Genomic DNA, 24,615 nt, shown 5'->3' with positions numbered 1-24,615 from the left:
CCCAAAAACCAAAAAAAAAAAAAAAAAAAAAAAGTCCTCAACCACCTGGAACCAATTCTTCCTCTGGGTGTTTGTCTGAAGAGCATAAAAACACTAATGTGTTCATCACAGTTTCCAAAGGTTGAAGACAAGTGTTCACTGACAGACAGGACAGGGAAGAGGTCATTAAAAACACAGTGAGGTATGACTAGCTATACATAAAAAAAATTAAATCCCACCACTACAACAGACTGGGTGGACCTAGAATAGATTGGGCCAGTGTTTCTCAACCTTTCCCACTCTACATCTTGTTTCCTGCCTGTGGTAGAGTCCCTCATCCTGGGCCATGGCCCCCATTGATGTGAGTTTCATCTGTTGGCCCCTTGGAATGTCCTGGGGACCTACCGAAGTCCATCAGAAGAACCACACTTTAGAGAATCTGTATTAGAGGAAATGAACTCAATCAAATAAAGTGAAACTAATCCTCATCTGGAGGATAATGAAAAAAAAAAAACACATATTCAGACTCCAAGAATAAAATCATGATTACAGAAGGGAGGGAGAAGGGGTTGATTAAAAAGGGCTTAAAGAGGGGCCGGAGAGATAGCACAGCGGCGTTTGCCTTGCAAGCAGCCAATCCAGGATCTAAGGTGGTTGGTTCGAATTCTGGCATCCCATATGGTCCCCCATGCCTGCCAGGAGCTATTTCTGAGCAGACAGCCACGAGTAAACCCCTGATCACAGCCGGGTGTGAGCCCCCCCCCAAAAAAAAAGGGGCTTAAAGAAAAAGCCAGCTTTATGGTACAAGACAGAAATTAGACTTCTAGGGTGAAAAGTATAAAAAGTATAAGTACGGGCCCGGAGAGATAGCACAGCAGCGTTTGCCTTGCAAGCAGCCAATCCAGGACCAAAGGTGGTTGGTTTGAATCCCGGTGTCCCATATGGTCCCCCGTGCCTGCCAGGAGCTATTTCTGAGCAGACAGCCAGGAGTAACCCCTGAGCAATGCCGGGTGTGGCCCAAAAAAAAAAAAAGTATAAGTAGTATATTTAAGAGTGAATAGTGTATGAAGGTAGTGATTTATACTGATGTATACTTGCGCCTCTACAATATTATAAAGCCATATTCATGCCATTCTGATCATAAAGCATTTTTAAAATTAGGAAAAACACGTTCAGTCAAAACAACTAGCTATGTCACTCTTTTGCCTTTGTTTCCAAACCTTGACCATAGTGATATTTTCAGATACAGGGAACAAATTGTGTATAAGAGGCTGACTTTTCAAAAGGGAACTGGAGAGGGGTGGTGAAGTCTGCAGTGAAGCCTGGGGTACATGTCCTTCTCTCTAAATGTGGGTATTAAATCTCAGAGAAAGAAAAATGGCCAATGTGGACCCCCCCCCCTTCCAAGCAGACAGAGGGCTTTGGTTTGGAGGGTCACTAATTGATCCACTGGTCTTCCTGACATTGGCCACTTCTGCCAGTGGGGCAGTGTGGAGTCAGCTTGGCTTCAGGAGAGGGCAAAACCCATAACTCAGGACCCTGGGAATATTGAATTCAGCCTCCTAAGGACAGTTTTGAAGTCTAAACAGGCAGTGACCACCAGGCTGAAATGGGGTAAAAGGTCTTTAAGTGTTCTGTTATTGTTAGTCTACTTCACTCAATTATACCAAAGAGAAATGCCCTCATTGTTTGATAATAGAGTGAACTAATGAATAATAAGCAACTATTGGGTAGAACTGGGCAGTATATAAATATAGATGATGATGTTGGGTTGTGTGATGGATGAATTGGTCATTCTCTAGGGCATCTGGGTGGGTGGTTAGAACAGTGCCCAGCAGAGCAGCTCTGTGGCCTGAGCCCACACAGTCACGGGGCAAGCTGAGTCAGGCTGGTGGTTGAGAATAAACAGCACAGAGAACTGTGAGTAGCGCTTCAAGGCACAAAATCAGTCAGGGAACTGACTGAGCCTTCGAGGGATCCCACCTGTGCTGGAGCTGGATGCTTTGTCCCAGAGACTAGCGCCTCTACAGACATCATTTCTTAGAAGTAGAGGCCATCTCTTAAAAGAATTGTCGATTGCAAAAGATTATATTTACTCAGCAGAAAAAATAAAATAGCTAGCTGCATAGGGCCAATGAGTCACAAATTCAAAAAATCTTAAAATCTGGAGAATAAACATTTTATTTGTTTTGGGCCACACTTAGTGGTTCTCAGTACTCATTCCCGGTGATTTTTCTCTAAGACAGGCTGTTGAGTCTCTGATTTAGGTCATGTGCAGGCATAATTCATCAAAAGGCACTTTAAAAAAGGACCTTAGGAGCAAAGGCCAAGAAATGAGAGGCTACAAGAACTCCAACAAAGGCTTGACTGTACAATTCACAACCTGATTTATCATTTCTATGCAACAGAACAACTGTGGACTTTACACTACCCTCTGGTTTTCTGTTTGCTTGTTTTTTTGTTTTTGTTCTGTTTTGGTGTCACATCCTGTATGCACAGGGGGCACTGTCAGAGGTGCTCAGGGGGCAATGCAATGCCTGGAATTGAACCTGAGGGCTCCTCCATGCAAAGCCAGCTCTTTGAGCTGCCTCTCCCAGCTCTAGCTTTTCTTCCTTCAGCTTCCATCACTAACAAGTTATTTCGGCAAGCAGGAAAGAAAAAAATTCCAGTTGTCCACTCAGAAAAACAGTAGTTCTGGTTTTTTTGTGTGTTTTAGTTTGGGGCCATACCTGGCCGCGCTCTGGGGTTACTCCTGGCAGGCTCAGGGGACCTTATGGGATGCCAGGATTGAATCTGTATCTGCCCTGGGTCTGTTGCATTCAAGGCAAATGCTTTACTGCTGTGCTATCAGTCTGGCCCCAAACAGCAATTTTAATCACAGCTAGATGCACATCAGCATGAGAGCAGCTCTGTGGCTGCACTGAGTACACCTTGTATACCCTGTGCCTCTCTCAGGCCAGGGAGCAGCATGAATGCCATAAAGCTGCTAATTCATCAGGCTTGGGTGGGGACAATACCAGAGCCACAGCTTTCCACCATGGTGGTGAAGAACAGACAAGGCCAGGAGACAGCTCAGTGGGTGTGGACATGCCCTGCTCAGTTGGATTTGTGGCATGGCATGTAGCCCTGGTGGCCTCCCACTCCTGGCTATTTGCAGCATTGCATTGCCATATCACTAGAAAGTGTCTCAGATCTACTGGCACTGCTGGAGGAGTCTCTGCTGGTAAAAGAGAGAAAGGAATAATAGAAGAAAAGAAAAAGGGGAAGACAAAGAAGCATGACAGAGGGAGTGAGGAAAGGAAGAAGGGAGGGAGGGAGAGAGGAAGGAAGGAGGGAAGGAAGGAAGGAAGGAAGGAAGGAAGGAAGGAAGGAAGGAAGGAAGGAAGGAAGGAAGGAAGGAAGGAAGGAGGGAGGGAGGGAGGGAGGGAGGGAGGGAGGGAGGAAGGGAGGGAAGGAGGGAGGGAGGGAGAGAGGAGGGAGGAAGGAAGGAAGGAAGGAAGGAAGGAGAAAGGAAGGAAGGAAGGAAGGAAGGAAGGAAGGAAGGAAGGAAGGAAGGAAGGAAGGAAGGAAGGAAGGAAGGAAGGAAGGAAGGAAGGAAGGAAGGAAGGCAGGCTGGAGAGAAAGCAGTTTGGTTAACTTGCCTTGGTTAAGTTGGTTAACTAGGTATTTCATAAAAGAATGAAATAAGAACAGAGGATGAGTCCTATACACAAATGAATAAGTAAGCAAAGGGACGAATGACTGAGGAAAATCCCAAAATGAAACTTTGAGACTATTCTATGACTTTTTTTTTTTTTTTTTGGTTTTGGGGTCTCATTCAACAGTGCTCAGGAGTTATTCCTGACTTTGTGCTAAGGGATCATTCTGGGTGAGGTTCAAGGCACCATATGTGGTTAAACTGGCTTTGTGTGGAGTAAGCACCCTGCCCATTGTACTATTTCTCTGGCCCCTGACTTTATTTTTATATATTTTTGCTTTTTAACATCCTGGTGAAAGGTTTTTTTTTTTTCCTGGTGAAAGGTTTATAATCTGACTCCATCATAACAGTGTTTTTATAACAAAATTAAAATGTCTGTAACAACCTTAATATGTTGACCCAGTGCATTCGCTGATGGTTCACACTTAACTGTGGCTGATTTAACACAGATGGCATCACTATTAAATCAGCAAAAGTAGGGAGCCAAGCACACGCCCTCAGGATCTGGCTTACCTGCATCTCTGTGCTCTGCCACATGTGTGAGATTCGGTAGCCCAGCAGGGGCCCATCCTGTCGTTTAATCGGAGGCTTGACCCAGTTCACATTCACCTTATGACTGGAAGCACTGAGAAAGATGGTGACATTCAAAGGTGCTGTTGATGGGGCTAGGATGGAAAAGGCAGAGAGTGAATATCCCCAAAGAGAAGCATAGAGGTTCATTTTCTGAATGTGGGGCCCTTGGCAAAGCACTTGATGAGATGAGTCTTCTAGTGGATTCTCACTTCCTTTCATGTCAGGACCCTTAGTGCTGTGTTGAGGAAGGCAGTGGAGGTGGTGGGTGGCATAGATAGATTTTGCTGAGCAAAGTAATAATGTTCTGGGGCCAGAGAGATAGCATGGAGGTAAGGCATTTGCCTTTCATACAGAAGGTCAGTGGTTCGAATCCCAGCATCTCATATGGTCCCCTGAGCCTGCCAGAGAGATTTCTGAGCATAGAGCCAGGAGTAACCCTGAGCACTGCCGGGTGTGACCCAAAAACCAAAAAAAAAAAAAAAAAAAAAGTAATAATGTTCCTCAGAGAAAGCTGGGGAGCAGGTTGACTGTTGAGCCTTTTCATGCCATATTAGATAGAGGAAATGGAGAGCCCCAGTGAGCTCAGAAAGAGGATACATCCAGTAGCGGGGCCAGAGAGATAGCACAGTGGTAGGGCATTTGTCTAGCAAGCGGCTGACCCAGGACCCAGGTGGTTCGAATCCCGGCATCCCATATGATCCCCCGTGCCTGCCAGGAATGATTTCTGAACAGAGAGCCAGGAGTAACCCCTGAGCGCTGCCGGGTGTGACCCAAAAAAAAAAAAAAAAGTCCAGCAGCAGCAGTTAGGGGTGACAGAACAAAGCTGACAAGTCAATCAAAATATTGTAAGATGAGACCAGAGCAATAGTGCAGCCGGGAGGGTGCTTGCTTGGATACCACCAGTAGTAATTTTTGAGTGCAGGAGCCAGGAGTACCCACTAACATTGCTGGTGCTGGCCCAAAATCAAACAAGCGAGCAAAAATGTAAGATGGATTAGAAGTAGTAGTGTAGAATAGTGGTAGTAGTATAGCATAGAGTAATACAGTATAGTAGCACGGTAGTAGTATCATATAGCCATAGTATAGTATAACAGTTTATAGTGGTAGCAGTACAGTATAGTAGTATAGCATAGCATAAGTATAATATATAGTAGAAGCAGAAAATATAGCAGTGGTAGTAACGGTAGTAGTAGTAATAGAACTACTACTAGGAATAGTATCACAATGTCAGGGATTAAACCCAGGACCACACATATGAGAAAGTATGCTCTACTGTTGAGTCAATCCCCAATAGATGTGTTATTGAGAATTAGAGGGTCAAATGTTTTTTATGTGTGTGTGTTTTGTATGTGGGGCAACATCTACAATTGCTGAGGGAGTAAGGTATTATTCTTGGCCAATGAAGATCTCTCCAGGAAGTGTTGAGGTCCATGCTGTGCCAGGGAAGGAATCCAGGGCTCCTACTTGCACTAATGTGTTCCATGACCAGGAACGGCAACTGTCAATTCCTGGGACAGATGTGGTAGTATAGGGTTCCTACATGTCAATTACCATAATATGCTTTTTGATCAAGGTTTCGTTGTTTTATCTTGTTTTATTTTAGGAATTAGCCACCTCAGAAAAATTCTCCTGCAAAGACAAGGGGACCTCCTTGCAACATGAGGTCATGAGTTGTTTCTCCTGTGATGTCACATGTGCTGAGCATACTTTGGTGGCTCTGCTGTCTGTAAATCCTGGCACTACAGTCTATCCTGCCAGATATGTATGATGCCAGATGTAGACGGGGAATGGGCAACTAAAGGAGTGCAATGTTCTGAGCATCACTAAAAAAAGATGTGTGCACCCCCATGTCCACAGAGTGTGGTCTCGGGTAAGCACCTGTGTGAGCACCACAAGTAAAAGGAGTACAAAGCTCAATAACACGTTCAGCACTGAACACAAGGGTTCGAACACCACTGTGGGATGAACAACCACCACAACCAGTAAGGGAAAAAGTGAAAAACAAAACTTTCGGGGCCGGGCGGTGGCGCTGGAGGTAAGGTGCCTGCCTTGCCTGCGCTAGCCTAGGACGGACCGCGGTTCGATCCCCCGGCGTCCCATATGGTCCCCCAAGAAGCCAGGAGCAACTTCTGAGCGCATAGCCAGGAGTAACCCCTGAGCGTCACAGGGTGTGGCCCAAAAACCAAAAAAAAAAACAAAAAAAAAAAAAACAAAACTTTCCTTCAGCGACTAAGGCAAAATGTCAAATCTCAATCAGGCCCTGAGGAAGGCTTTTCTCCCTCCTCTGTACCAGGGGTAATTATTCATCCCAGCAATTACCTCCTTCAGTCGTACTGGCTAGAATCGCAGTGCTCCATGGGGACCAGCCAATGTCATTCATGCAGGACATATCAATGGTGTAGTTAGCCAGAGCTTGCAGCTGCTCGACTCGATACAGATGTGGTGAGGCTGAGATGTTAAAGGTCCTGACGGAGCCATTACTCAGTGGGTCAGCTTCTGTGACCTAGGGAAGAGTTGGAACATGGAGTAGGCATGAGTGAGGTGCACACTGCCCTTCCTCTCTCTCTCTCTTGAGGGGAAGTTCCTGCTTCCGCTCAGGCCCCACTCATTTTCCAAAAACATTCTGGTGTGTTACTCATGCCATGATCAAGGACCCAAGGGAAATGCCTAAAATAAGTCTTCTCATGGGGACAGAAAACACAACAAAATGGTTATCATTTAGTATTATAATGATAGGATGGGTGAGGGCTCAAGAAACTGGAGTGCAGGCTTGGTCTTAATTCCTGACACCACATAGTCCCCTGAGCACTGCTAGGTGTGGTTCCTGAGACCTAGAAATGATTAGAATCATTTTCATTATAAAATAAATAGCCTGCCTCTTTCATGATTGTCTCTATTCCTAATTTCTTTCACTTATTAAAATAAATATGCTACAAAATCTATTGATAACATAGGTGGTAGCCAGTTGAAAGTTTTACTATTGATGTCTAAAGGAATACTTTCCAGCTCTGGCTTTAAAGGAAAGTTTGCTTTAAAAACCAAAAATTATTCTGTTCACTAGGAACTTGGAGGACTCTCTTCTTACCTTGATTAGCATCAGTCTGCACTCTACTTTTACCTCCCCTGCATTACAATATAAATTCTGCTTCAAAAACATCCAAGAATAATGACAATACTGTGAAATTTTTGGTGGTAGAGAGCTACAGGATAAGGTATTGGCAGCTCACTTAGCAAAATGTGTGTGAGATCTCTTTCAACCAGATCAGCTTTTATTCTCTGAGTTCTCGCTCCACCAGAACCAGCATAACCCTCTCCAGAACCCAACCCAGATGACCTGTGAAATTACAGGCAAGTGAGCAGGGAACCTATATCCAAATCATGTCCAATATCTCCTTTGTTCTAAATGTATCCTCTGTCTGTGAATGGGGAGAAGGGAGCATTTAGATCTTCTTTTGTATTACACAATCCCTCTAATTTCTAAACATTTATAATAGCTCATAAAAATCAGAAGATAAAAGAGTGTTATAAAGTTGAAGCTACCATTTGGGAAAATGTTTGAACTCCTTGCCCCAAAGGTATTTAGATAATGATGGAATTATCATAATTGTGGGGTTTAGGGAAGTCTTAGGCAGACTTGCTGAAAGTTTAGGGCCAGGGGCCACAAATAAGCAGGTCCCACAGCCTGCCACTTAGACCCAGCAGACTCCATTGGGTCAGCATCATTGGCAGAGCAGCTAGCAGAGGAGAAGCATTGAGCTTGGGAATGGTAGTGGTCAGAAAAGCCCTTTTTGTTTTTTCAGAGCTACACCTACTTCCTGGTGACCCATGGCTGAGACTTAGGTGAAGAAATCTTGGCCACCCCCTCTCACCCCCATTTCCAGGGCAAGTGTGGGGGCATTTCCAGCCCCTGGAAGCACTTTTAAGGTTCATTTTTGGAGGAAGGCAGGGTTTCTAAAAACAGTCCTTTGAACAGCTCCTGGGATGGAAAGAGGGCATAGAGTAGCAAGAAATATGTGGGAGAGTCAAAAATAGAAAGAGTTCAGGAGCCCAAAAATGGGTAAAGAAAGGAGCTCCAAGTAAGAGGCAAAGGAAGGGAGAGGGTGTCCCTCTCCCCACCACAAGAGCTGAGTCTTCTCCAAAACATTCATTCTACCAAGTCAGGGTGTAACTTTGTGACGAAGGCTTGAAAGCCTTTCTTGGCCCCTGCAGAAAAGAACATAGTTTGTCCATCTACAGGATATAAAGGATGATGACTAGAGTCAGAGAAAATAAAGGAGCCCCATATACATCTGAATCTGCTACAACAGAGAAATCAATGAATATGAGTGTAGAGTTATCACTTATGGCACTGAACTGGCAAACAGCTGCATTCTTATTTGCTAAATCTGGGACAAAAAGAAAAGCACAAGGGGCCGGAGAGATAGCATGGAGGTAAGGCATTTGCCTTCCATTGTAGAAGGACGGTGGTTTGAATCCCAGCATCACATATGATCCCTGGAGCCTGCCAGGAGTGATTTCTGAGCATAGAGCCAGGAGTAACCCCTGAGCGCTGCCAGGCGTGACCCCCCCCAAAAAAAAAAAAAAAAAAAAGCACATATCTAGGCTGGGGGGGGGGCTGTAGTCCAGCAGTCAAAGAGTAGCTTATTAGGTGTGCCAGCATCATCCAATGCCAGGGCAAAGCGAAGGACAAGTAGCAGAGAGATGAGCTTCTGAGCCGTGTCCTGCTATTAGGTGACATATGTGTTCAGGCCTTGCAACGCTGCTCCTTGCCCTCATTTCCACCTCACATATACTGAAGACACTCGCACTTGAAACAAACTCAGCTGGGAGTAGAAATTTTCCTCAGGATCTGTGTTGTCCTGCACTTTTTAAACAGCCCAGCAGTCAGGAAATGGGTTTCAAAAGGGCTGCACCATGAGTCACTAGTATTGCTCTACAGGAGCAGGTGTGTTCCTATGCAGGGAAATGTGCCCTAAGTGCTCCCAGTAACAGAACCCTGAAAGCAAAAATGGATCAAATGAAAGGGAGAAATAGAGAATTCAAAAATAATATTTTAACTGAACTTTCGGTGTGTGTGCGTGTGTGTGTTGGAGGAGGAGGGTTGGGAGGGGTATGTTCGGTGTGTGTGTGTGTGTGTGTGTGTGTGTTTGTGTTGGAGGAGGAGGGTTGGGAGGGGTATGTTCCCTCCACCTGAGACAATGGTGGAAGAGAGTAGACACTCTAGTGGAGAGTGTGGTGTGGGAATGTTGAATGCATAAAACTTGATTATGAACAAACAATATTGTAAATTATGACGTTTCTAATTTTAAAAGTAAATACTAAAAACATTGAGGGGTCAGAGAAATACTTCAGTAGGCTGAACACATACAAGTTTAATCCCTGGCACTACATGGTCTCCTGAGCACCACCAGAGATAAGTACCATTAGGGTTACTCCCAAACAAAATAATAGTATTTGAGGGGCGAGCAATAGTACAGGAAATAAAACACTTTTCTTGAACATAGTCAGTCACTAGGAATAATCCCTGAGCACAAAGCCAGGACAGGAGCACTTAGTTTAGCCAGGTATAACCCTCCAAACAAACAAAATAAAAGTGAATAAGAGTAGTTGAAATCCCAGTTCTCACTTTCATCATTATCATTTTAATTTTGTTTTTTTGGGTCACACCCAGTGGTGATCAGGGCTTATTTCCATCTCTGCACTCAGGAATTAATTAGTCACATTCTGATTGATATGAGGTGCCAGGAATCAATTTCAGGTTGATCAAGTGCAAGGTAAGCACCCTGTCTACTATTGTACTACTATCTGGCCCCGGTTCCTCATTCTTAATAATAAATAGGGCCACCAGGCAAATGAATCACAAGAAAAAGAAGATATGAGCAAAGCTATAAGCCAACCTTAAGTGTCAAGTACACAGGGAAATTTTTGTAGGTAAGAACACAGGCTAGAACAGGCCTTAACAAGTGTGACAGAATGGGGCTGGAGAGGGCACCAGCATAAAAGTACATGCCTTGCATGTAGCCAACCCTAGTTTGATACCCACAGGGCCTAAGCAGCACCATGTTCTTAAGTCCTTGCATTGAATACCCAGATCAGTTGCCTGAGAATAGCTTTGGAGCACCTTCTACCCCAATTTTAAAGGCTACATGGAAATCAAACCAAGTATATTCTCTCAACACAATGAAATCGTATCATACAAAGAAAGACCATCTGAATAATTCCAAACTTTGTTAAAATAAAGCTACATATTTATAAAAAATTATAGAACATATAAGAAATCACTAAATAATAAAAAATGAGAGAAAAGGGAAGAAAATTCAAATATCAACCCTTTAGGATGCAGTTAAAAAGTATGTTCAGAAGAAACTGGATAGTATAAAGGCCTATATTCAATAAGCAGAAATTCCAAATCATTTATCCAACTTTGGTATTTAAAACACACATACACACAAAGCAAACACAGTCAAAATACACAGAAGAAAGAAAATAAAGATTAAGGAAGAAATATATGAAAAAGTGAGTAGAGAAAGTATAGGGCAATCTGACTTCGGTTTTTCAAAAATCAATAAGGCAAATAAATCTTTAGTTTGATCACATAAATCAGACATAAATTATTAAAACATTGTTAAAAGGACACAATTATTAAAATCAAGAATAAAAGAACGGGGCTGGAGAGATAGCATGGAGATAAGGCGTTTGCCTTTCATGCAGAAGGTCATCGGTTCAAATCCCAGCGTCCCATATGGTCCCCCGTGCCTGCCAGGAGCAATTTCTGAGCATGGAGCCAGGAGTAACCCCTGAGCACTGCCGGGTGTGACCCAAAAGCCACAAAAAAAAAAAAAAAAAAAAAGAATAAAAGAAGACATTACTACCAATCTCAAAGAAAAAAATGAGACTTTAATGGAAGATTATTAACAAGGTATACCACAAATTAGATACCTAGAGGAAAAGAACTGATTCCTAGATAGAAACACAAACTGTTGAATCTGATCCAAAAAGAAACAGAAAATCTTTTTTGTTTGTTTTTGTTTTTGTTTTTGGGTCACACCTGGCAGCACTCAGGGGTTACTCCTGGCTCTATGCTCAGAAATCACTTCTGGCAGGCTCAGGGACCCTATGGGATGCCGGGATTCAAACCGCTGACCTTCTGCATGAAAGGCAAACGCCTTATCCATGCTATCTCTCCAGCCCCAAGAAACAGAAAATCTTAATAGACTTATATATAATAGAAAAATTTAGTGTTCCAAATTTTTTTTAAATTTATTTAAACACCTTAATTACATACATGATTGTGTTTGGGTTTCAGTCATGTAAAGAACACCACCCATCACCAGTGCAACATTCCCATCACCAATGTCCCAAGTCTCCCTCCTCCCCACCTGACCCCCGCCTGTACTCTAGACAGGCTCTCCATTTTCCTCATACATTCTCGTTATTAGGACAGTTCAAAATGTAGTTATTTCCCTAACTAAACTCATCACTCTTTGTGGTGAGCTTCCTGAGGTGAGCTGGAACTTCCAGCTCTTTTCTCTTTTGTGTCTGAAAATTATTATTACAAGGGTGTCTTTCATTTTTCTTAAAACCCATAGATGAGTGAGACCATTCTGCGTTTTTCTCTCTCTCTCTGACTTATTTCACTCAGCATAATAGATTCCGTGTATATCCATGTATAGGAAAATTTCATGACTTCATCTCTCCTGACAGCTGCATAATATTCCATTGTGTATATGTACCACAGTTTCTTTAGCCGTTCGTCTGTTGAAGGGTATCTTGGTTGTTTCCAGAGTCTTGCTATGGTAAATAGTGCTGCAATGAATATAGGTGTAAGGAAGGGGTTTTTGTATTGTATTTTTGTGTTCCTAGGGTATATTCCTAGGAGTGGAATAGCTGGATCGTATGGGAGCTCGATTTCCAGTTTTTGGAGGAATCTCCATATTGCTTTCTATAAAGGTTGAACTAGACTGCATTCCCACCAGCAGTGGATAAGAGTTCCTTTCTCTCCACATCCCCGCCAACACTGTTTATTCTCATTCTTTGTGATGTGTGCCATTCTCTGGGGTGTGAGGTGGTATCTCATCATTGTTTTGATTTGCATCTCCCTGATGATTAGTGATGTGGAACATTTTTTCATGTGTCTTTTGGCCATGTGTATTTCTTCTTTGTCAAAGTGTCTGTTCATTTCTTCTCCCCATTTTTTGATGAGGTTAGATGTTTTTTTCTTGTAAAGTTCTGTCAGTGCCTTGTGTGGGAGAAACTATTCACCCAAATTTTTTTCTCAAAGAAAAGATCAGAAGCAGATGTCTTTGTGGGTGAATTCTACCGGACACTTAAGGATGAATAAATAGTCTTTCACAAACTCTTCCTAGAAACAGAAGAGGAAGGAGCACTTCCCAGTTCAGTTCTACAAGTCAATATGAATCTGAGAACAGAAAGAGGTAGCACAGGAAAACTTCCAAGCCCATCATTTACAGACATGACATTCTTAGGGAGTGGTAATGTTTGCACAAGTCTATAAATAGATTACAAACACTTTCAAAGCTGAATATGATGGCATGAAAAATTGGTGTCTATGGGTCAGAGAACTTGTATAAGGGGTAGATGCTTGCTCTGTGTGCAGTCATCCTGGGTTCGATCTCAGCACCCCATATTGTCCCCAAAGCCTACCAGGAGTGATTCCCAAGTGCAGAGCCAGGAGTAACTCCTGAGGATCTCTGAACAAATGAACAAACTAGAAAAACAAAAGAAAAAAATGGGTTTTAAGAAAAAGCTGCTAAGTGCTATTTACAATAGCCAGACCTGACTCTGGAAACAACCAAGATGCCCTTCAACAGATGAATGGCTCAAGAAACTGTAGTACATATACACAATGGAATATTATGCAACTGTCAGGAAAGAGGAAGTCATGAAATTTTCCTATACATGAATGTATATGGAATCTATTATGCTGAGTGAAATAAATCAGAGGGAGAGAGATAGACACAGAATAGTTTCACTCATCTATGGGTTTTAAAAAAATAAAAGATGGGGCCGGAGAGATAGCATGGAGGTAAGGCGTTTGCCTCTCATGCAAAAGGTCATCGGTTCGACCAGGCGGGGAAAATCCGCGAAAGCACACCAGCCCAGTGGGGCTCAGCTGTGAAAGACTGTGAGTGTGACCTGTCTATGTCTGTCTACTGTCCTCTTGCGTGAAACTCTTGCGAGTGGGGCAAAAAGAGGCTCAGAGGAGCACGGCCGCTCCGCTTCGCTACGCGGCCGTGCACTCTTTCTAAGGAAAGAACTCCATTGCAACAAGAAGGAAAAATCACACTAAGAACGGCGCTATATCACAGAAGCAAACATTTCTCTCTGGACTGTCTTCTCTGTTGCATGCTCGGGCCTAAGATTTGACCCAGTGTGAGGCTTCATCCACGGAGGACTCCCCTCCCTTAGAGGCAAGTCAGCCCATCCAGAAAGGGAGGAGCCAGAGGAGTGTGCTGCCTACATCATATAGACAATGAATACCACCACAACACGTAGAAAAACCCACAATACAAGTGTGACAATGGGGAAACAACGCAGGCCAGCATCAGACATAGAGAATGAAGATGACAATTCTGAGGACCAGATAATGACTGAACAACTAATCAACCTCTCAGATAAGGACTTTAGACTAGCAATATGGAAGGTGCTCAACAGACTCCAAGAAACCATGGATCGAGTTGAACAGAACACTAATAAGAACCAAGAAAATATGAAGGCAGAAATGACAAAACTCCAAACTGAAATAACATGTCAACTAACAGGACTGAAAAAGTCAGTAAACGAAGTGAATGACAAAATGGATAAGCTCTGGGACAGGGTATCAGAAGCTGAGAATAGACTTGGTGCTGTGGAAGATGAGATACATAACAATTCCATACAGCAGGAGAGATTGGACAAAAAACTTAAAGCAAATGAGCAGACAATGGAAAAATTAGTCAAAGAATGGGAACAGATGAAAATAGAAGTCTATGATAAGATCAACAGAAACAACTTAAGAATCATTGGAGTCCCAGAGACCCAGGAAGAAAATTTCCAGGAAGAATCAATGGTCAAGAACATCATTAAAGAGAAACTTCCAGAGCTAAAGAATATATGTGATCAAATCCTGCATGCCCGAAGAGTACCAACCAAAAGAGACCCCAGAAAAACCACCCCAAGACACATCCTAGTCACAATGACAAATCCCACAGATAGAGACAGAATTCTGAAAACAGCAAGATCAAAAGGGGAAATCATGTTCAAGCAAGCTTCCCTGAGATTTACAGCAGACCTGTCACCAGAAACGCTCAATGCCAGAAAGCAGTGGTGGGATATTGTGACAAGACTGAATGAAATGAATGCTTCACCCAGAATATTATACCCAGCAAAACTCACTTTCCGGTTTGATGGAGGAATACATGGTTTCACAGACAAAAAACAGCTCAGAAACTTCACAGACACAAAACCAGTCTTAAGAGAAAAACTGAAAGACCTAATCTAAGACAAGACTACCCAAAAGACACACCAAATTTTGAAATAAAGATGGCGTTAAATCCCAGGACAATTCTTTCTCTCAACGTCAATGGACTAAATGCACCAGTTAAGAGACACAGAGTGGCTAAATGGATCAAAAAACTCAATCCAACCTTCTGCTGCCTACAAGAAACGCACCTGAATAGTCAGAACAAACATAGACTCAAAATAAAAGGCTGGAGAAAAGTTATCCAAGCAAACAACACCCATAAAAAAGCTGGAGTGGCCATACTAATATCAGATAATGCAAACTTTATACTCAGGAAGGTTGTAAGGGACAAAGACGGACATTTTATATTAATCAAGGGGTACGTAGAGCAGGAAGAATTCACTCTCCTAAACATATATGCACCGAATGAGGGGCCAGCAAAATATTTAATACAACTGTTGACAAATCTGAAAAATAATATCAACAACAACACAATAATTGTGGGGGACCTTAACACGGCTTTGTCAACACTGGACAGGTCAACCAGACTGAAACCCAACAAGAATATACTAGACCTGAGGAGAGAAATGGAAGAAAGAGGCCTAGTGGATATATATAGGACACTCCATCCCCAGAAACCTGGATACACATTCTTCTCCAATGTACATGGGACATTCTCCAGGATAGACTACATGCTGGCACATAAAACATACCTCCATAAGATCAAGAGGATAGAAATTTTGCAGACTACCTTCGCTGACCACAAGGCTCTGAAATTATTTGTGAACTCCAAAGGGACTCAGAAGAAACACTTTAACACCTGGAAGTTAAACAGCCTCATGCTCAATAACCAGTGGGTCCGAGATGAAATCAAGGAGGAAATAAAAAGGTTCCTGGAAACAAATGACAATAAAGACACAAACTCTCAGAACTTATGGGACACAGCAAAAGCAGTACTGAGAGGAAAATTTATAGCTTTGCAAGCACACATCAGGAAGGAAGAAGGAGCTTACCTGAGTAGCTTAATGACACAGCTAATAGAACTAGAAAATGCTCAACAAAAGGACCCAAGAATAGGAAGACAGAAGGAAATAACAAAGTTGAGAGCAGAAATCAACAAAGTGGAAACTCAAAAAACAATCCGAAAGATCAACGAAAGCAGAAGTTGGTTCTTTGAAAAAATAAACAAGATTGATAGACCACTGGCAAACCTAACAAAGAAAGAGAGAGAGAGAAACTTGATAACTCGTATCAGGAATGAAAAAGGAGAGATCACTACTGATATGACAGAGATTCAAAGGGTAATCAGAAACTACTTTGAAAAACTCTACGCCACTAAAAATGAGAACCTGGAAGAAATGGATAAATTCTTGGACTCTTATAATCTTCCACGGTTGAAGGAAGAGGATGTAGCATATCTAAACACCCCCATCACCATTGATGAAATTAAAACAGTAATCAAATGTCTGCCGAAAAACAAAAGCCCAGGTCCAGATGGATTCACTAATGAATTCTATCAAACTTTCCAAGAGGAACTACTGCCAATCTTGGCAAGACTCTTTCATGAAATTGAACAAACAGAAACACTTCCAAATAGCTTTTATGAAGCCAACATCACCTTGATACCTAAACCAGACAGAGACGCTACCAAAAAAGAAAATTACAGACCAATATCACTGATGAATGCAGATGCAAAGATCCTCAACAAAATCCTGGCAAATAGGATTCAATGCCTCGTTAAGAAGATCATCCACTACGATCAAGTAGGTTTCATCCCAGGAATGCAAGGCTGGTTTAACATCCGTAAATCTATCAACATAATACACAACATCAATAACAAGAAAAATAAAAACCACATGATCATATCAATAGATGCAGAGAAAGCATTTGATAAGGTCCAACACCCATTCTTGATCAAAACTCTCAGCAAGATGGGAATGGAGGGAACCTTTCTCAATATAGTGAAGGCCATCTACCACAAGCCAGTGGCAAATATTATCCTCAATGGAGAAAAACTGAAAGCCTTCCCTCTAAATTCTGGCACAAGACAAGGCTGTCCTCTCTCACCACTCCTATTCAACATAGCACTGGAAGTACTTGCTATAGCGATTAGGCAAGAAAAGGATATCAAGGGAATCCAGATAGGAAAGGAAGAAGTCAAGCTCTCACTGTTTGCAGATGACATGATACTCTACTTAGAAAACCCTAAAGACTCTATCAAAAAGCTTCTAGAAACAATAGACTCATATAGCAAGGTGGCAGGCTACAAAATTAACACACAAAAATCAATGGCCTTTCTATATACCAATAGTAATAAGGATGAAATGGACATTAAGAAAACAACCCCATTCACAATAGTACCACACAAACTCAAATATCTTGGAATCAACTTGACTAAATATGTGAAGGACCTATACAAAGAAAACTATAAAACTCTGCTCCAAGAAATAAGAGAGGACACACGGAAATGGAAACACATACCCTGCTCATGGATTGGCAGGATTAACATCATCAAAATGGCAATACTCCCCAAGGCATTATACAGATTTAATGCCATCCCTCTAAAGATACCCATGACATTCTTCAAAGAAGTGGATCAGACACTCTTGAAATTCATTTGGAACAATAAACACCCTCGAATAGCTAAAGCAATCATTGGGAAAAAGAATATGGGAGGAATTACTTTTCCCAACTTTAAACTGTACTACAAAGCAACAGTTATCAAAACAGCATGGTATTGGAATAAGGATAGGTCCTCAGATCAGTGGAATAGGCTTGAATACTCAGAAAATGTTCCCCAGACATACAACCATCTAATTTTTGATAAAGGAGCAGGAAATCCTAAATGGAGCAGGGAAAGCCTCTTCAACAAGTGGTGTTGGCACAATTGGATAGCCACTTGCAAAAAATTAAACTTAGACCCCCAGCTAACATCAGGTACAAAAGTAAAATCCAAATGGATTAAAGACCTCGATATCAGCCCCAAAACCATAAGATATATAGAACAGCACATAGGCAAAACACTACAGGACATTACAGGCATCTTCAAGGAGGAAACTGCACTCTCCAAGCAAGTGAAAGCAGAGATTAACAGATGGGAATATATTAAGCTGAGAAGCTTCTGCACCTCAAAGGAAATAGTGCCCAGGATACAAGAGCCACCCACTGAGTGGGAGAAACTATTCACCCAATACCCATCAGATAAGGGGCTAATCTCCAAAATATACAAGGCACTGACAGAACTTTACAAGAAAAAAACATCTAACCCCATCAAAAAATGGGGAGAAGAAATGAACAGACACTTTGACAAAGAAGAAATACGCATGGCCAAAAGACACATGAAAAAATGTTCCACATCACTAATCATCAGGGAGATGCAAATCAAAACAACGATGAGATACCACCTCACACCCCAGAGAATGGCACACATCACAAAGAATGAGAATAAACAGTGTTGGCGGGGATGTGGAGAGAAAGGAACTCTTATCCACTGCTGGTGGGAATGCTGTCTAGTTCAACCTTTATGGAAAGCGATATGGAGATTCCTCCAAAAACTGGAAATCGAGCTCCCATACGATCCAGCTATACCACTCCTAGGAATATACCCTAGGAACACAAAAATACAATACAAAAACCCCTTCCTTACACCTATATTCATTGCAGCTCTATTTACCATAGCAAGACTCTGGAAACAACCAAGATGCCCTTCAACAGACGAATGGCTAAAGAAACTGTGGTACATATACACAATGGAATATTATGCAGCTGTCAGGAGAGATGAAGTCATGAAATTTTCCTATACATGGATGTACATGGAATCTATTATGCTGAGTGAAATAAGTCAGAGAGAGAGAGAAAAACGCAGAATGGTCTCACTCATCTATGGGTTTTAAGAAAAATGAAAGACACCCTTGTAATAATAATTTTCAGACACAAAAGAGAAAAGAGCTGGAAGTTCCAGCTCACCTCAGGAAGCTCACCACAAAGAGTGATGAGTTTAGTTAGAGAAATAACTACATTTTGAACTGTCCTAATATTGAGAATGTATGAGGGAAATGTAGAGCCTGTTTAGGGTACAGGCGGGGGTTGGGTGGGGAGGAGGGAGATTTGGGACTTGGGTGATGGGAATGTTGCACTGGTGATGGGTGGTGTTCCTTTTATGACTGAAACCCAAACACAATCATGTATGTAATCAAGGTGTTTAAATAAAAAAAATTATGCATTAAAAAAAAAAAGAAGAAAAAAAGAAAAATCAGGCCTACTCCACTATTTCTGTACTTTTCAGCCAAACTATAAAAAAAAAAAAAAAAAAAAAAAAAAGGTCATCGGTTCGAATCCCGGCGTCCCATATGGTCCCCCGTGCTCGCCAGGAGCGACTTCTGAGCATGGAGCCAGGAGTAACTCCTGAGCACTGCCGGGTGAGACCCAAAAAAAAAAAATAAATAAAAGATGTTATTGTAATAATGTCCAGAGACAACAGAGATGAGGGCTGGAAGGACTGGCTCCTGATGTGAAGCTCACCATATAGAGTGGTGAATTTAGTTAGAGAGATGACTACACTATCATGTCAATGTTAATGAGTGAGAGAAGTAGAATGCGTGTCTTAAATACAGGCAGGGGTAGGGAAAGAGAAAAATAGAGGGCACTGGTGGTAGGAAGGTTACACTGGTGAAAGGGGGTATTTTTTTTGTGACTGAAACCCAACTACAATCATGTATGTGATCATGGTGCTTAAAAAAAATAAATTATAAAAACTAAATGAAATTAAAATAAAATAATAAAAAAACCAAAGTCTAAAAAGTTAGAATGACAAAATAAAATAGCTGCTAAAGAAGCAAGCATCTTCCTAGTGAGGAATGTGTAGACAGAATAAAAATTCCTAACACTTATCAGTACTTGGAAGGTTTTCAAATGAGGTTGGGCAAGAATTAAGCAAGGCTGCGGGTGGCAGAGGAGGTTGGAGACTATTTTGATTTCCTGGCTCAGAGAAGGAACAGCTGCCAGACAAAAGTGGGAGGCAAAAAAGGCCAATTCTATGGGATATTAAAAACCTTCTGACTGAGTACATCAAAAAGGGGAATGGGGGCCCGGAGAGATAGCACAGCGGCGTTTGCCTTGCAAGCAGCCGATCCAGGACCAAAGGTGGTTGGTTTGAATCCCGGTGTCCCATATGGTCCCCCGTGCTTGCCAGGAGCTATTTCTGAGCAGACAGCCAGGAGTAACCCCTGAGCAATGCCGGGTGTGGCCCAAAAACCAAAAAAAAAGGGGGGGGGAATGGTAGGGTTGGCAGAACTGGCCTGGCCAAATTAACTTGTTTTAAACTACTAATACCAGATGCTTATGTAACTAAGAATAATTCCTCACACTAATGTGTGACCATGTTTTCAGCCAATGATCCACATTTTCAAAGACTTCTTCTATAGGACATCTTTTATTTCTTTGTTTTTGGACCATACCCAGCTGTGCTCAGGCTTATTCCTAGCTCTGTGCTCAGGGAATCACTGAGCCCTATGGTGCTTGGGAACCATATGGAAAGCTGGGGTTTGAACCCAAGTTGGTTGTGGGCAAGGCAAGAATCCTACATTCTATACTTTCTCTAGCCCTATTTTATTTTAACTTTTATTTGGATCTTCCCAAGTGGTGCTCAGGAGGTGTTGGCCCCCTCCTGGTTCAATGCAAAGACCCCAGTATGTGGTGGTGCTCAAGCCTTGCGGTACTAGGGATTCCATGGTCACATGGAGGAAAATAGGAGCCTCTAGGGCTGTCCCCACAATGTTCAGCAAACTGTTTGGTGAGAAGATTGAACAGGGATTGGCAGAAGGCATGTGTCTTCACTCCAGTTCCCTGTCTTTGGTCTCCCCATACTTTATATCCCTCTTTTACTCCCATGTTAGATGGTATTCAGGAATCCATGAAGACTCTGCAGGGCCCATGACCTGCAGCTTTTCCTGAGAGCCATGGGCCAAGGTGGTCCTTTCAGATTCTGCTTGTCTGTCTCTCTGTCCTTTCTGACCATTAGCCCAAGAGGAGATAGGCAGCAGATCACTGAGAGGCCTGAAATGATCACAAGCAAGCCCTAATTTGGAAATGTGGATATTTTACCTTAAATATGTGTGACTCTGGGGCTGGCGAGGTGGCGCTAGAGGCAAGGAGTCTGCCTTGCAAGCGCTAGCGTAGGATGGACTGTGGTTCGATCCCCCGGCGTCCCATATGGTCCACCCAAGCCAGGAATGATTTCTGAGCACATAGCCAGGAGTAACCCCTGAGCGTCAAACGGGTGTGGCCCAAAAACCAAAAAAAAAAAAAAAGTGTGACTCTGCTGGTTCCCTCAAGCCTGTGTTCTCCCTTGCACATGGACATCTCTCTGCTGCATTTTCCACTCTGGAGAAGACCGTGTTCTCTCTTGAACATATAGTCCTCTCTTTTTTTTTTTTTTTTGGTTTTTGGGTCACACTCGACAGCACTCAGGAGTTGCTCCTGACTCTATGCTCAGAAATCGCCCCTGGCAGGCACAGGGGACCATATGAGATGCTGGGATTCAAACCACCGTCCTTCTGCATGAAAGGCAAATGCCTTACCTCCATGCTATCTCTCCGACGCTAGTCCTCTCTTTCTCCTCACAACTTTCTAAGTAAATTCCATTCAATAAAATCTTGCATCATTTAAGGAAAAAAAAAAAAAAGAAAAGAAAGAAAGATCCCTGGTCTCATGATGTCCTAACAGGGAAGCAGTTTCCTCTTCTGTTGAGTCCTGCACAATAAGCAGCAACATGTGTGGGCAGGAGCTACACAGGATGCAGACTGGATGGCCACTGAGCAGGGAGGGGGTCAGCAGAGTGAACAGAGGTAATGAATGCCCACAACATCCTTCTCTGGGCCTAGAAAAGACTGGGAAGCCTCTGAAACACTTGCTTCACCCTCACACAGGCTTACCTGAATGCTGCACTTCCTGAGTGGGGAGAAGCCATCAAAGCCGGGGACCCAGGAGATGAAGACGCTGTGTGCAGTGCTGTTGAGCACAATGACTTCACTCGGCGGGGAAGGAATCTCTGGGTATATGACAAGACACAGAAAGCAGTTATGAGCCACAGGAGGCCACAACAACCCAGCAAACTCTTGCTAGTGTTTCCTTTCCAGAAGATTAGGTAAAATAAATGTGCTTTCGGAAGAGAAGCTACCCAAAGCTCTTGAGGCAGCACTGAGAGTTGGGAAAGGCAGTGATGCTCCGGAGAAGGCTGTATCAAAGTCATCCCCCCAACCCCCACATTCTACTCACAGGCCCAGTGCCCAGCAGGTGGATGCTCCAAATGGAGACAGGGAGCTCAGGCAGCACCATGCAAATGGGCAGGAAACACAAAATTTGGGGGTCAGAGCATCCTTGCCAAGAAGAGAAAGTAGCAGAAGAGAAGGTAGCAAGAAGACCTGAGAGGATACATTTGCATGTATAAGCATGTGTATGTGCTCTGTGTGTTGCAGGTGAGGAGGGGGTTCTCAGATCAAGGAAACCAGTGTGACCAGAAATAGTTTAGGGCAAAAGTGGTGGATGACTCTGGCTTGATCCCTGGTGCCACCTATGGTCTCCGAGTACAGCCTGGAATCACTTCTGAGTCAAGACTCAGGAACAATCCCTGAGTACCACTAAGGGTGGACAAAAAACACAAATCTCCAAGCCCCCTAAAGGACACAGGTGAGAGTCAGTTCAAACAAAGGATTCAACTGTATCTGCCTGAGAGAGACATAGGGTCTGATACCACAATGAGTGTATGATGACCACGGCTATGACCCTGAAATGTACTATGGCTCGCAGACAGGCATTTCAGTTAGAATTGAAGGAAGAGGGCCCGGAGAGATAGCACAGCGGCGTTTGCCTTGCAAGCAGCCGATCCAGGACCAAAGGTGGTTGGTTCGAATCCCGGTGTCCCATATGGTCCCCCGTACCTGCCAGGAGTAACCCCTGAGCACTGCCGGGTGTGACCCAAAAACCAAAAAAAAAAAAAAAAAAAAAAAAAAAGAATTGAAGAAAGAGGGACCGGAGAGATCACATGGAGGTAAGGTGTTTGCCTTGCATGCAGAAGGATGGTGGTTTGAATCCCGGCATCCCATATGGTTCCCTGAGCCTGGTGGAATGATTTCTGAGCATGGAGCCAGTGCCTTGAGCACTGCCGAATGTGACCCAAAAACAAACAAACAAAAAAGGAATTGAAGAAATATTGTAATTCTGGAGATATTATTTTCTGATGCTAAGCATCAGTGATGCTAGTATCAATTTAAAATATATGACTCGGATTGGAGAGATACCAAGAGGCTGAGTGCAAGCTTTGATGTGCAGGAGACCTGGGTCTGATCCCTAGCACTGTGTGGTCCCCTGAGCTTTACCAAGAGTGAAGCCTGCACAGCGCTTGAGCTAGAAGTAGCCTTTGAGCACCTGAGTTGTGAGCAACAAACAAACAAAAAATAGAAAGAGAAAGAGTCCTCTTCTGCTTCCATGTGAGAATGCACCCACATTCTGGAGCTCTGGGGACTTCCCTTCACTAGTCTTATATTCTCACCAGAGAATAAAGCATGCATCCAGGATCAGCCTGATGTCAAAGCTCTGATCCCACAAACAAGATGCTGGGATAGCAAGCAGAGCAGCAGCAGGAGCACCAGAGGATCCAGGGAATCATCACTGCCCAGAGCACAGTTCAGTGTCCTCTCTAGACTCATACCCTCTGCCATGACAGTGTAGCAACAGCACTACTCCAGTAGACAGCACAGGCTAAGAACCACACATGGGTGAGGCCTGAGGAGGAGTGCAGCAGAGAGGAGATATAGGCAGGAGACTGAAGGAGGAGTGGGCAGGGGAGAAAAGAGGAGGGTGGGCAGAGTATAGGGGAGGAGAGGTACATAAGCGAGGGGAGAAAAGGGGCAGGCAGAGGCGAGGGAAGTGGGAGCAGGCAGGACAGAGACAGGGACAAGCAGAACCCAAGGGCAGAGTGCAGGGTCTGCTGGGCAGCTCCCTCTCCAGTGCTGCTTTACCAAGTGACCTTTCCTTAGGAATGGCAAAGAGGCAACCCCACTGACTTCCCTAAATAATTCATCTGCACAATGGCCCCAACACCTGCCTTTCCAGATCAAGGAGAGTTACTAACAGATTCAGAAAAATGAATGCCTCTTCCTTTGACACTTTTTTTTTTTAGACACAACATCTTAAGAAGTGACATCTCAAAATGGAATGACTGAAAGTAATTAAAGAGGGACTTGGAGGCCGGAGAGAGAGCATGGGAGTAGAGCATTTGCGTTGCATACAGAAGGACAGTGGTTCAAATCCCAGCATCCCATATTGCCCGCCCGAGCCTGCCAGGAGCAATTTCTGAGCATAGACCCAGGAGTAACCCCTGAGCACTGCCGGGTGTGACCCAAAACCAAAAGAAAAAAGAGGGACTTGGAAGGACTTTCACATTTTGAGTTGTTTATGCATTAGGAGATTATATAAATATGTGTCCATTCATAAATACCTGAAATTCCCAACATATTTTGGGAACTGTAATAATGGTATTAGTAATAAAGGAAGGAAGTTATATAGTTCCTCTAGTAATAACTTCAATTTACTTTTTATTTCCGGTGCTAAGGATGGAGTTTGGGGCCTCACTCACAAGGAAAGTGACCTGCCATGAGTCATTTCCTCAGCCAATGCTCTGCTCATTTCGATACTCCAAGGAACATTTAGAAGACATCAGCTCATAGCCTGTATTTATGAACAACAAATGCTGGCACCTTTTAAACATAAACTTCTTTTGTAATTTTGAGGTTCCTACTCAGCTAATCCTAATCATGAATACTCATGATTCAAGTTTTCACTCAAATACCTTCTGCTTCTCCCTTTGTATTATTTCCCCAAAGAGAAAAGAATTATAAATGCAAAA

The 24,615-nt window shown here is 43.1% G+C and overlaps 1 protein-coding gene across 1 annotated transcript in view; it reads right to left on the bottom strand.

Moving 5' to 3' along the window:
- Positions 1-24,615, bottom strand: part of MERTK (MER proto-oncogene, tyrosine kinase) — a 122,861-nt gene that overhangs the window by 29,155 nt on the left and 69,091 nt on the right. Inside the window, exons 6-8 of the mRNA XM_049784458.1 lie at positions 21,644-21,759; positions 6,569-6,752; positions 4,190-4,341 (exon numbers count right to left, since the gene is read on the bottom strand). Of these exons, the coding sequence (XP_049640415.1) occupies positions 4,190-4,341; positions 6,569-6,752; positions 21,644-21,759 (452 nt within the window). The remainder of the gene's footprint in view (positions 1-4,189; positions 4,342-6,568; positions 6,753-21,643; positions 21,760-24,615) is intronic.

Source organism: Suncus etruscus, chromosome 12, assembly GCF_024139225.1.
Source record: "Suncus etruscus isolate mSunEtr1 chromosome 12, mSunEtr1.pri.cur, whole genome shotgun sequence".
NCBI lineage: Eukaryota > Metazoa > Chordata > Mammalia > Eulipotyphla > Soricidae > Suncus > Suncus etruscus.
This window is presented reverse-complemented; position numbering and strand designations above follow the sequence as displayed.